General features: G+C 45.0%; 1 protein-coding gene across 2 annotated transcripts in view; it reads left to right on the top strand.

The window, feature by feature from the left end:
- The window catches only part of TP73 (tumor protein p73), a 520,666-nt gene that overhangs the window by 467,906 nt on the left and 40,255 nt on the right, over nt 1-12,505 (top strand). For both annotated transcript variants that reach the window (XM_078642641.1, XM_078642642.1), the window contains exon 5: nt 11,141-11,327. In XM_078642641.1, the coding sequence (XP_078498767.1) occupies nt 11,141-11,327 (187 nt within the window). The remainder of the gene's footprint in view (nt 1-11,140; nt 11,328-12,505) is intronic.

The following is a 12,505-nucleotide window of genomic DNA, read 5'->3' as shown; positions in this document are numbered from 1 at the left end:
GTGGTACTCTGCAAAGGTTAACTGGTTGCCCTTCGTCTAATCTTTCTGATTGCTGTATTGAATTGTTAAACGGGTACTAATGAGTGGAAACCTTTGCTCAGACAGTACTAATGCACAGTTTGACTTTTTTTTAGTAACATAATTTTATTTAGTTCTTTAGTGCCAGATACCTCCAGTTGTGATACCGATAAAACAGAAAGATCTTGACCCATGTAACAACTCTGCCAACTTTGAAAATATGTTTATTGTGTGTGGGAGGGTGGGGCTCATGAGGCAGGATCTAAAGAGGGGGAGCAGGTTTAAGCCCATCACTACCTGAACAACTGTGGAACGGGCGGGGTCAAGAAGCGGGCCAGGGCCAGGGCTTAGAGCCCCTCACTCCCTAAACAGGCCCCCCATTACCCTCAAAAACATATAGGTTCCTGAGGCTGCCCCCAACATCCTCGGGAGGTGGCAAAGCCCCTAAAGGATGTAGGCTGTGCAGAGTTTCCAGACACGAACTTGAAACCGGCTCCCTGCAACAGTTTCCAGTACGTTTCTGCACATCCTGTGACATCGGCTCTTCACCGGGAGGCCGTGTGAGAGAGCTGATGTCATGTAACACACGGTGGCGCTGTGTGCGTTGGTAGGTCAGGCATTAGGACAGTGTTTCCAAGCTGCATCTCTCTCAGCCTGGTGACAGGAATCCCCCGATTCACTGATTTAAATGTGACAAAGAGATCCAGATTGACCATGGCGCCAGCCCGGTGCCTGTCCAGCAGAGGTTTTCTGGAGCACTAATCATGTCGAAATCAGACCCCCTTCCCAGGTTCAACACAGTCGGTAGAAAATCTAAAAGACCAGTGGCTTCAATGTAGAATTGTATGTGATTCATATTTGACCTGTTCAAAAGTTTCAAGGAACAGGGCCGACCAGAAATCGAATGATGGGCTCTGGCCACTGGAAGATGCATGGAGGCTTCCTGTGGGAGAGGTGTGACAAAAGCCCTCTTTAGAGCTGGGTCAGTGGCGGCTCCTCCACTAAGGTGGAGGAGCGTCGCCCCACTGCTTTTCAGCACTGAAAAAAAGGAAAAATAAAATGACTATAACGTTGGTATTATCATTTTATTGTTCCGTACTGAGGCAGCTTTGGGGTGGGTGGGTGGGGCATGGCTGTCTCACAGCACTTAATGACGGTTTGGTCGACTGTCCTGGGCCGGCCAAACAGCCATGTGCACTTAGCATTTCTCTAATCTGCTGTATTGCACAGCCTGGGTTGGTAACATGCCCAGGCTCCCGCTGCCTGTCTCAGGGCCGAACCACAGCACTCAGACCAATCACGACTCTAATCTTATGGTGACAGCAGCGTCGCGATTGGCTTAGGGCAGCCTGAGTGCTTCCTACTTCAGAGAAGAGATGACGCCGGAGGAGACGTCGGCCCTGTAGAGGAGGTAAGTGGGATTTCAATTTTTGTGTACCTCCTCCCAACCTGCCCCCGCCCCTCCACCCCTCTTCTGTACCCGCCACCACTGGTCCTGTCCTGTATTGTATCAAGGGATTAGTAATTTTCTACATTCCTGCCACAGGGCCCACATGATCAAGCTATCGTTTAGATAGTGATTCATACAATGGGACTGGCAGTGGGTCAATCAGGGAGGCTACAGGTCTGCAACATAGGAAGATGGTAGTCCTGCTGCCCATCCAGAAGCTGGAAGTTGTTGTGGCACACTAAGGAGCCTGTTCACACAGGGCTTTTGGAGTACATAAAGTCGTACTCCTGTAGTTCACTTTTACATATTTTTACATGCCTTTGTGAATTACCCCCAAAACATCTAAAATTAGAATTACATTGAATTATTTGGAATATATTGATATACAGTTAGTTCAAGTAGAAGAGACATTTCCCTCTTATCACCATTACTAATTAGGAGTTGGATGTTTCGGGTTGATTCACTAAGGCATGTAAGAGTACGTAACAGAGTACTTCTGTAATACTATTTCCGTACTCGTAAAAGCTATTGTGAATCCATCCCGATGAGTTGAGGAGTCATAGTCACTGCATTGGATTGAGAATTTCCCTTCTATCTAGAGAAGCAACTAAGCAGCCAGCTGCTCCATTGCCTGCGGAGTGTATTGGTAAGTTCCATAGCAAACTTGGATCCCACAGCCATTTTGTATTGGAGCCAAAGAGCGTAGATCCATTTCGCATTATGCTCCTTATAAGTTAGTATAGTTCGGATATTTGGGGCTATGACCTTGAATAACATGTGAGTGACACTTCCAAAGCTCTCTCTGTCTGTGAGAGGTACTAATCTACTGAGATCTTTCTGCTGTCCCTAAAGGTAGGCCTCCTTAATTGTAATCTAAACTTACACACACATTAGGCCCAGTTTACAAAGAAAACTGTGAATCTACGAGTGGAGATTTACTTTTCCTCATGGTTGTAGATTAGCGCTTTTCCGAAATCCACAAAAACATCACAGGTTACCTCTAGAAACGTTGTCAGTCAAAGTAATCCTGGAAAGGTTTTGTGAATACCATGTTTTTGTAGGTGCTAATAATTCAAACATGTACTATTATATGCAGGGTATAATTGTACACTGCCAAATGCTAGTGGCTTTGTACATTGCCCATTTTTGTCCTCCTTTTTTCTCTAGAGGGGAAAGATTTTTCCCTTTGAAGAATCCCCTTGCCCTACACCCTCACAACATGTGAGGGTAATAAGTTTCCCTTCTCATCCTGTAAAACTATTGGATCCTGTCTCTGTCAGAAATACATCTTTGATAATATACCAAGATGGAAGGGACTTTGAGAAGAATCGTTGCAAACGCACGTGTGGGGCGTTCACAATTTTGAAGGTTGACCGTGCCTTGAAATGTTCCTACCCCTAGCATGGGATTTGCTCATACACAGTAAATTGTTCTGGGACAATATTTCATGGGAATAATAGGTTTTAGTAGTATGAAAGTGGGGACCCCCTCTTAATATACTTGGAGCCAGGGAAAAGAGGGGAAAATAAAAACACATCAAAAAAGAGAGATTTCCCTTGTGGCTCACATATTTTGTACATTATGACCTAGTTCACATAAAAATTACATGTCCTTCAAGATATGCTACTAACACGTTTTTTTTAGAATTGTATTTATCAAATTTTATTTCTTTTTTTGGACTAAATATATGTATATCACAAAACTTTTTTAGATACTTTTTTATAGCATGTCTTTTCTTACAAGTTAATTGTACTCTTCTTAAACAATTTAGACATATATAAAAACATAATTCATCATCTAGACACTTTTCCCCCAGTTTTTTATACACAAGAATTATAAAACTACCCTGATACCCACACCTGAATCACACTCACCAGCCATTCATACATACACTTGCATACAATTCATTTATCAACTAACTACTCTTTCTGTACATAAGGTTTGACAGAGAAAAGCTCTGACTGAGGAACAACCACAGAATGTTATGTGGGATTCCACGCCAGGTCGTTATGTGGGAATCCACGCCAGGTCTAAGAATAGGTTTTAGAACTGCAATGTCAACTTTGGAAAGTTGCAAGTCCTACCACTTGCACTCATAGTAACACAATTTTAGAAGCACAAATGTGTTTCTGAATCAAACCGTTTGTCTCAATTCTAAACAGTGTGAATCATCTATGGAGCAGACTAACTCTGTAAGTAAACTGTCCCATTGTATTCCACACCCTTAACTTCTATGGCAAATTTGTCCTCACCCTTTGCCCCAGCACGAGACCTGATAGGTAACAAGAGCTACTGGAATTATGCAGCAATGGAAGAGCAAATTGGGAGCCATTGCTGCTTAAATTATATGGCAAGAAACTGAAAAGTGTACCACAGCACATGCTGTGGCAGTATTATGTCACTATTTTGTTTTAACACAAAAAGCACTGCCTAGCAAATATTTCACCTAATTAGTACCAGGGCCTTCAATGCGCTTTTAGGAAAGGCTTAAAAAAATTGCACGCGAATAAAGACCATCTGACCCTTCAATGGAAAGCTCATATTCAATATGAATCTGTATCTTATACCGAGTTGAAACCCCAATCTTATATGTTGCTGTGCCCTTATCACACAATTAAAAAGTAAGGTTTTTACAACTACCATGTATTGTGCCCCTTCCCCAGCTTTGAGTGGAAAAGAGGTTCCTGGCCAAAACCCATACTTAGAGAATTGAATATCTGGGTCTGCCAGGAGGCAAGAAATCACTGATTCCAGGGCAAGGACAGCTGACTCATCACCCATTTTGTGGAGTTTATGGGGACTGTACCCATGAGATTATATCGACAGAAAGCCCTGGAATAAGGAACCTGTGTATTATAAGTATTAATCTGTATTTATACACCATGCACTTTATATCATGACCTCCGTGTACCAACTTTCTATGAGGTGAACTGGTGTGGTTATCCGCCTGCAACCCGAATACAAAAATATTGGTGCTCTATCATAATAATAATAATAATAATAAAGACATTTATAGAGCGCATGATACGCCATCCCAGCGTGTCCCCGCGCTAAAAGAAAGAGGAAAGGAGCTCGCCAGGGGAGAGGACAGTACGAGGCAGAGAAACATTACAGTGAAACTATGAAGAGAACAGATGAGTTTTAAGTTGTCGTCGGAAAATAGTTTCCGAAGGCTCCAGGCGGAAACTGATGGGAAGTTTGTTCCATCCTATGGCAACCGCCACTCTAAAGGACCGACCTCCCATTTTTTCTCTCCTATAGCGGGGGTTCACAAGCGTGCCCATGCCGCCTGATCTAAGCGATCTGCGTGGTTGATACCAAGTAACTAGATCTGTCAGATAACCGGGAGCTTTGTGCTAAAGGAGCCGATGACATATTAGAAGGGCTTTATACATTATTCTTTTTTCCACTGGGAGCCAGTGGAGGGCCTCCAGGGCGGTTCTAGAGTTGGCTCTTCTTGGGATTCTAAGCACTAGGCGGGCTGCAGCATTTTGTAGTATCTGGAGTCGTCCTATGCTTTTACTCGAAGCTCCCAGGAAGAGGACATTCCCATAGTCGAAGCGTGAGGTAATCAGTGCCTGGGTCATAGTGCGCCGAGCCTCCAGAGGGAGGAGGTCCAGGGTCTTATTAAGAGTCCTTAGGACTCCAAAGCACTTGCCTACTAAACGATTGATATGTGTCTCATAAGAGAGTGTGGGATCCATCCATATCCCTAGGTTCTTAGCTTCAGGACATGGTGTGGGCATAGCGCCTAAACAGCTTGGCCACCAGTCACATGTCCAGAACCGTTGATCACCACCAACCACCAGGACTTCTGTCTTAGAGCCGTTCAATTTTAGGCAGTGATTATCCATCCAGGTGGCCAATGCTTGCATACAGGCTCGGAAGTTATTGGCTCCTGCAGCCGGAGTTTGGGTGAGGGTAAGTAAGAGCTGTGTATCGTCGGCGTAGGAGACAATCTCTACGCCGAACGATTGAACTAACTCAGCCAGGGGGGCCATATATAGGTTAAAAAGGGTAGGACTTAAAGCAGAGCCCTGTGGTACCCCCTATCACTTATTAAGAATTGATTGCTTTTATTTCTTTTTTTCTAACAAGTGTTAACACCGAGATCTTCGGTCATATAGACTTGTCTATTTTAATTGGTGAAACAAGCGTTAGGCAATTTAATTCTGCATCATTTTGAACTACATTTTAAAAAAAACTTCTTTTCATTCATCGTACGGCACATCATATGGCAGCAAACACAACACAGTAGCTGTGTGCACAAATAGGTTATACAGCATGCAGGTATATATTTTCCACTGTTACTCCAGACTCTCCAGTCTGGTCCCATCATTGCGTACATTGAAGACCTCGAGTCCTGAGGCAAAGGCACCAGCAAACAATGTGGAGGGGGCTATGCACCGACTTTCCCTATGAGCATTCCACTTACCCCAAACTGGCTCCCACTTTCCTGGGCAACCCCTGCTTTCAAAGACAACATTCTTTCTCACCATGCACTAGTCCATGTCCTTTTTCCAGTCTCTGAGCGCTGGTGCAGATGGTGCCCCCCACAAGCGGGCAATGTTACGTTTGGCGATAGCCACCCTCAAGGTCACCCAGATCTGTTCCTTGCGACTCAGTTCAGTAGCATCCCATGTATTGAGGAGACACCACTTAGGTAAGAGTGGCAACTCACCACCACATACCTCATGCATACAATTTATTACAGACTCCCAAGAAACCTACACTGACGGGCATTCACAAAGTATATGGTGAAAGATACCCTCTTGACCACACAGCCTGTGACAGGTGGAATCCGAGCCCCTGCACATCTTAACTAAGGTACTGCAGGAGAGATAGGCTCTGTGGAGTATCTTGAGTTGCATTAATCTAAGTTGTGACAAAATGGCCACTTCCCAGGGAGAGGCCAGGGCTTCGGTCCAATCCGTCCAATCCTCATCCATCAGGTCACACAGATCTACGTTACATTGGTCTCGGAGACTCTGGAGGGGGTCCGATGAGTTATTAACTCGTTTTTGGTAGGTGAGGGAAATTGCCCTGAGACTCATATGGTCCTTTAAAATCCTATCTTCCGGTGGATACGATCCTGGAAGGTCACCTCTTCTCTCTGAAGGTCAGTGAATGGGAACACCTCCCCCTTGGTTGCACTACATTTTTGATACATCACAGTAAGCTGTGGGAATTGGATGGCTTCAACCCTCTGATGGGTTAACATGCATGAGATTTTAAATACATTTTGCTCAAGAATAACTGAATGTTACCCTGGTACAGGTGAAAGAAAGTATGTTTGTTAAATTGTCCATCTATCTAAGTATTACCTCGGGTACTGAGAAATATATGTTTTAAATTATTTGAATGAAGAATTTACTCACTAGTCCCAATTTAACACCTGAATGCAGCAATCAGCAACTAATAGTTGTCTGTTACTTGTTGCAAAACATCTCTCACTGTGCAACTCCAAGCGCAGCGTTTGATTTGTCATTTTTAACCGGTTTGAGCTATTAACATGTTTTGTTTAAATCTGCAAATTGTGTAGTAGATAGTGGAATATGTAGCAAGTGTGGCAAGTCCATAATTGTGCTGAAAATGGATGATCGCAGATATGCACAATTCTAAGGGTCCTAGCAATAACTGCTCTGTAAAAGTGAAAAGTGTTGGAAATTTCCTCAATTCTGGTGAAGAATGAAAAGACCTGAGAATTCTAGCGAAAGCCCTTTTATGGCAGACATCTGTTCATTTCCACTGAAGTTCGCGGGGGAACAATACAAGGGCTTTTTGTCTACTTGCGATCTGTTGTTGCCGGTGCATTTCGACTTGTTTAAGCCGATCTGTGAGCAAAAGCAACTGATGCGCATTGGCCCATTTTGCTGTCAGCGCATTTTTGGGATTTTTTTTATATATAGAGATTTTTGAGTGCCAAATTTCTTGTTGCAGCATGTCAGCCGTATCCCCGTCTCACCCATGCCCTCCCTGTAGAAAAACACCATGTATGCAAAGAGGGTAGATAGCGTTCTGCACAACCTGGTCCAGCCGCCAGGTTTGTACAAGCACTCGGTAGATGCCCTTCAGTGCCAGGGTGGGACTGGGAGAATGGGCAGTCTGGTAGTGCCAGAAACGATGCCAGTGTGTGTGTGGGCTGGCCTCACAGGGCTGTGCGTGGAGCGTATATTGGGCTGTTTGTGGAGGTTTTTAGTGTTGAATTCCGATAGTATCACAAATATTGCATACAGCAAGCACAAATGCATGCAGTCTCCCATTGCAAGATACTTAAACAACTTCAAAACAGCACCAATTTTCAAACTTGGGTTTTTAGCTATCTGATTCGCTAATGGTGCCCCTTTTATTTTGGTGCCGGGCCTATTATCTGTGCCAGTCTGACCATTATTCTGGCTTCAAATGTGACCCAGGCCATTGAAGGACTTAGAGGCTCCTGTTACTACAGTGAGAGAGTTGGGTCTTTTCAGCAGTTGTTTACTTTACTGTCACGGCCCTCTGAGCCAACCTCGAGACAGCCTGTGACATCACACTTGGCAGTGCTACATGATTGCAAGTACCTTTTTCACCCAGATTGAGGAGCCAATATAATTGTAACTACCGTCCAGGGCTTAAAGTGGGATGTTAAAACAGGGGGGGGGCTCCCCTCAAATGGGCGTGGCGGATGTAATTAAGGGCTTGGCTTAAAAACACGCTAGCTAAACATCTTTGATTAGCATAGTGTGCTGCCAACTTGTATTTTACTGCTTCTGTCATTGCATGACATCCAGATACATAATACAGCAAGTAACATTACACCTACTAGAAGCCAGGACTATTGGCTTTGTCAAGGGTTGTTAGTTGCATAACATACATAAGCAACAGCTATGGCTTCGTTGTATGTATAATATTGAAAATGCTTCAGTTCTGAAATGATGAGACTGTAAAATAACTATAAGGAGTCTCTTTGAAGTTACCTCAAAGGCAGTGAAGGGTGGCACTGCTGCAGAGTTACCTTTTTTTTTCACCACGAGGGCGAGGACAAAATTGGAGAGCCCCATAGGGACCCGTCTCAACACCTGCTGTTTTGAACTGCGAGTGCTGGCAAGACCCGGCCCACTTAAAGCCCTTCTACAGTCCTAGATTACAATGGTTTGTAAAAGGTACGCCCAGGAACGGAAACGCAAAGCCCCAGCTAACACTGAGTCAGTTGCAACCCAATTCCCGTCAAGTTAAAAATACTGATAGCCTTTCATTTAGGAGTTATTATTGAAAGTAGTGGCCAGATGACCACAGGCGTTCCTAACAGTCATAGTCGCCTTAATATTAACCATTCATACGTCTCTGGCATTGTAAAGCTTGTCGATTTTTGGTTTTTGGGGAGGGTACATTAAGGCAATGCACCTGCGTGCCGTGTTGTTTGTGTGTGTTCTTTTACCATCTGTCACCCAATCTAAGTGTGCAGTGTTGCTTTAAAATAATTACTGGCGTCTTCCGCGTGCGCCATACGTTGGGGCGTTCACGCACCTGCCCCGTCAGCAGTGACGTCCTCAGAGAGTTCCTGTGTACCTGCCAACAAGGAGGAGGAAAGGATCCCTTGTCATTTAAACGCTTAATCAACCCCTGTAAACCGCTGGTCGGCCTTGTGTCTTCATTGCATTATTAAACTGCGCTTTCTGCGTTTCCCATGGCCCCGGAACCGCCTTAGAGGTTGGGGAAGCGTCACTTCTAGTGCTCCGAAGACAAGAGAGGGGGCAGTGTCGCATTGTGGCACCACACTGTGCAAAACCAAGCAAGGGGGTGAGGGGGTCGTCTGAATGATTTAGAAAAGACTTGCGCCCAGCTGTTACCCGTAGGGGTGGAGCCTAATGCAAAGCAGGCGTGCAGGGCTGTGCTAAACTCCCAAGTGAGAGGAAACAAGCGGAAAGCAAGAGAGATAGAGAGAGAATGAAAACGAAAGAGGGTGTAATGAATTGAAAGAGAAGTTGAAAAAGAAATATGTAACGAGTGGGGGTCGAAGGTGGAAAAAAAACAAACCCAGAAAATGGCAGAAAAATAATAACGTAGAAGTTGGGGGCCTGAGAAATCTGTATTGTCCTGAGCATTTTTTTTATTCTATCAGCTATAAGTCTGTTGTGACAGTTAATGCAGCAATAGAATAATGTCATTTTACGTGATCTTAATCAATGAGTATTCTTCCCATTGGTTATCTGATGAATGCCAATAAACTGGAAGAATTGCACAGTAGTGATTCCTCCCTTCCTCAGGCCACCTCCACTTTCAATCCCCGTTTCAGTCCACCCCTCATGCGACACTTAGCTGTCTGCAGACATCATGCTATAATACAGGGCTTCTACAAAGATAACAAGCCTTTGCAACACCAATAGGTTTCACTTTTGGGACCTATTGGCTTTGCGAACGGTTCTATCCATGCTATACGGCACCCCCAATGGCAGTGCAGAATGGTTTTAATAAAAGAAAAACATATCTTTAACACGACCGCCGGTGGCATGTTCCAGGCTCACACACCAAGCATGCGTGCTCCTACAAAATGACGAAATTGCTTTTTTGGCCTTTTTGTTTGCCGAATACAGTTGCATCACTCAACAAAAAGAAAAAAAAGTTGGTGCAGGTTAGGGTAAGCGACAGGGAGGAGGAGAAGGGCTGTAGATGGAATCACAGAGGGCTGGGGAAGCAACAGGAGGGCAGGGGAGGCTGAGGCAACACGGGCGGCGAGGGTGGGAGAAGCAACAGGGGTACTGTTTGGAGGAATGACCCCGGTGTGCATTGGTGGTGGAAAGAAGCATTGTGGGCACAGGTGGGGGAAGCAGATATAAAGCTAGGATCGTGATGGGAGCAAACAGATGAGAGAGCAAGAGAACACAACATAGAACTGGGGGAAAAGCACACAGGTGACAAAACAACTCAGGGGAATAAGCACAAAAGGACTTTGTGGAGGAGGGTAGGGGAGACGTACATGGGCAACAAAAGAGCAACAGAAGTAAGTGCAGCAATGGGGAGAAGTGCATGAGGAAGACATCTGGAAAACACATGCACTCTCATGGAGTGCTTAAAAGAAATAAAAAAAGACGCACATGAAAAGGGAGTAATGGAAGAACACAAGTAATAAGTCCATGCTCCAGGGGAGAGACAAACACAAGAGGAAAGAAAACACACACACTAATGAATGTGAAGCAAGCAAATGAAAGTGGCAATCAAACCAACCAATGGGCTGGCTGTAAGACTACTGTAAGCTAACAATAGTCTTGCAACAGACAGCGCATGCCCTGTCCAGTAGGTAAAACCTAAAAATGAGGGTTGCTGGTTGATAAGATCATGTTTGCTCTTTAACAAGGAAATTACCTCTGTAAGTGAAATACCGCACATCGGGTATCCATGATCCACCTCATAGGTGAGTGATTCTGCTGAGGCGCTATCAATGGCAGTATCCAGTCGGTCACAGGTTAGGAAAGCTTGAAGGTGAAAGGTAAGTAAGGGTGGGAATTAATCAGTCAAATGTCTGACTTACATGCACCCCCCAGGTACTTCCTATGCCAAATTTAGGACCAGTGTTCCTGTTAGAATATGAACTATCCTGAGATGACACATTTGCTTTCAGCCCCAGCGTTTGCATTCGGTGTTCTCATATCCGAAGCCCTAATACACTCAATGACTCTGTCCTTTCCTCCACAGTATTCACCACTCCTGAAGAAACTGTATTGCCAGATTGCCAAGACATGTCCCATCCAGATCAAGGTGTCCACGCCACCATCACCTGGCACTGTCATCCGAGCTATGCCAGTCTACAAGAAGGCCGAGCATGTGACGGAGGTGGTGAAGCGATGCCCCAACCATGAGCTTGGGCGTGACTTCAACGATGGTAAGAGCCATGAGAGTGAATCTGTGCAAGAAGTGAGAGAGGTCTATAAAAAGGAGACAAAACTACAATTCGAATATTGGAAAGCTGGGAAGACAAAGGAGTTGCTCATGGTCAATACAGGCCTTATGCTACATCATTCCGATGGTTGACTCTCTGTTTCTCCCTTTTTAATTGAGGTCATTCTACCCTGAGTGGTTGTAATCTTCGGAAGGCAATGATACCGGTTGTTTTAATTTCCACTAAACAATATTATTATTAAAGATTTTTCATTTTTGAAATACAATCTGGCCACCCATTGTCTACCAGACACAAATAATTATGTTGGGGATTAAGTTTGTTTTAGACACCATCTCAGCTCCTAATCCCTTTGAAGACTCCAAACCACTCAGACTTCACTTTTTAGATGCATTTAATTTATTGTTTGATTGATTCCCCTTAACCAAAATTCCATTTGGACACTTAGCTACTGCATTTACCCAGGCTTCAATGAGGCATGGTTTAGCCAATTCCATTGTATCTTAGAAGCATGGTTTGGACTACTGGCATGTGACCTGTGAATACCATGGTGGCACATAGAGCATACTGTGGACCAGACAAGAGGATATTAAATGCCTATGAACAAGAAAAAGAAGAGTCTGTGTGCCTCTCTCCGCCTGCTAATAATGCCAGGACCTGGAGGAGGGGGTCGCCGGGGCCGAAAATGGTCTGGGAGGGGGGCCGAGTGACCCTTTCCACTGTTAATCACATCGGGCCCTGGGGGTTGGGGTTGAAGTTGGTCCAGGGGAGGCGGGTCTTGTACCCCTCTCCCCATGAAAATTGCACCAGGCCTTGGGGAATGGGGTCCCTTGGGCCGAAATGAGACCGGGGATGGGGGCTGCATACCCCTTCCCCCTAAAAATAGCGTTGGGCCCTGGGGATGGGGTCCCCGGAACCAAAATCATTTGCAGGCATCTTGCAGGGGCTACCTGGAGTCAGTCCTACAAAGAGGCAGCTACTTTAATGACTGTTTTCTGAAGGCAGCTCAGAATAGGCAGGTGTGAAGGGAATGAATAGGTGATCACCAAGCAGCGGATGTGACCTCTTTCCTCTCCAGGAATTCCACCCCAAGGTCAAGTTGAGGCCTGTTGCATGGCACCGCCTGAGCCACTCTGTGCCAAGTGTTAAGCCTTCGGATGCAG

This window comes from Lissotriton helveticus, chromosome 5_1, assembly GCF_964261635.1.
Source record: "Lissotriton helveticus chromosome 5_1, aLisHel1.1, whole genome shotgun sequence".
Classification (NCBI taxonomy): domain Eukaryota; kingdom Metazoa; phylum Chordata; class Amphibia; order Caudata; family Salamandridae; genus Lissotriton; species Lissotriton helveticus.
The sequence above is the reverse complement of the archived record's forward strand: the minus strand, read 5'-3'. Positions and strand labels throughout refer to the sequence as shown.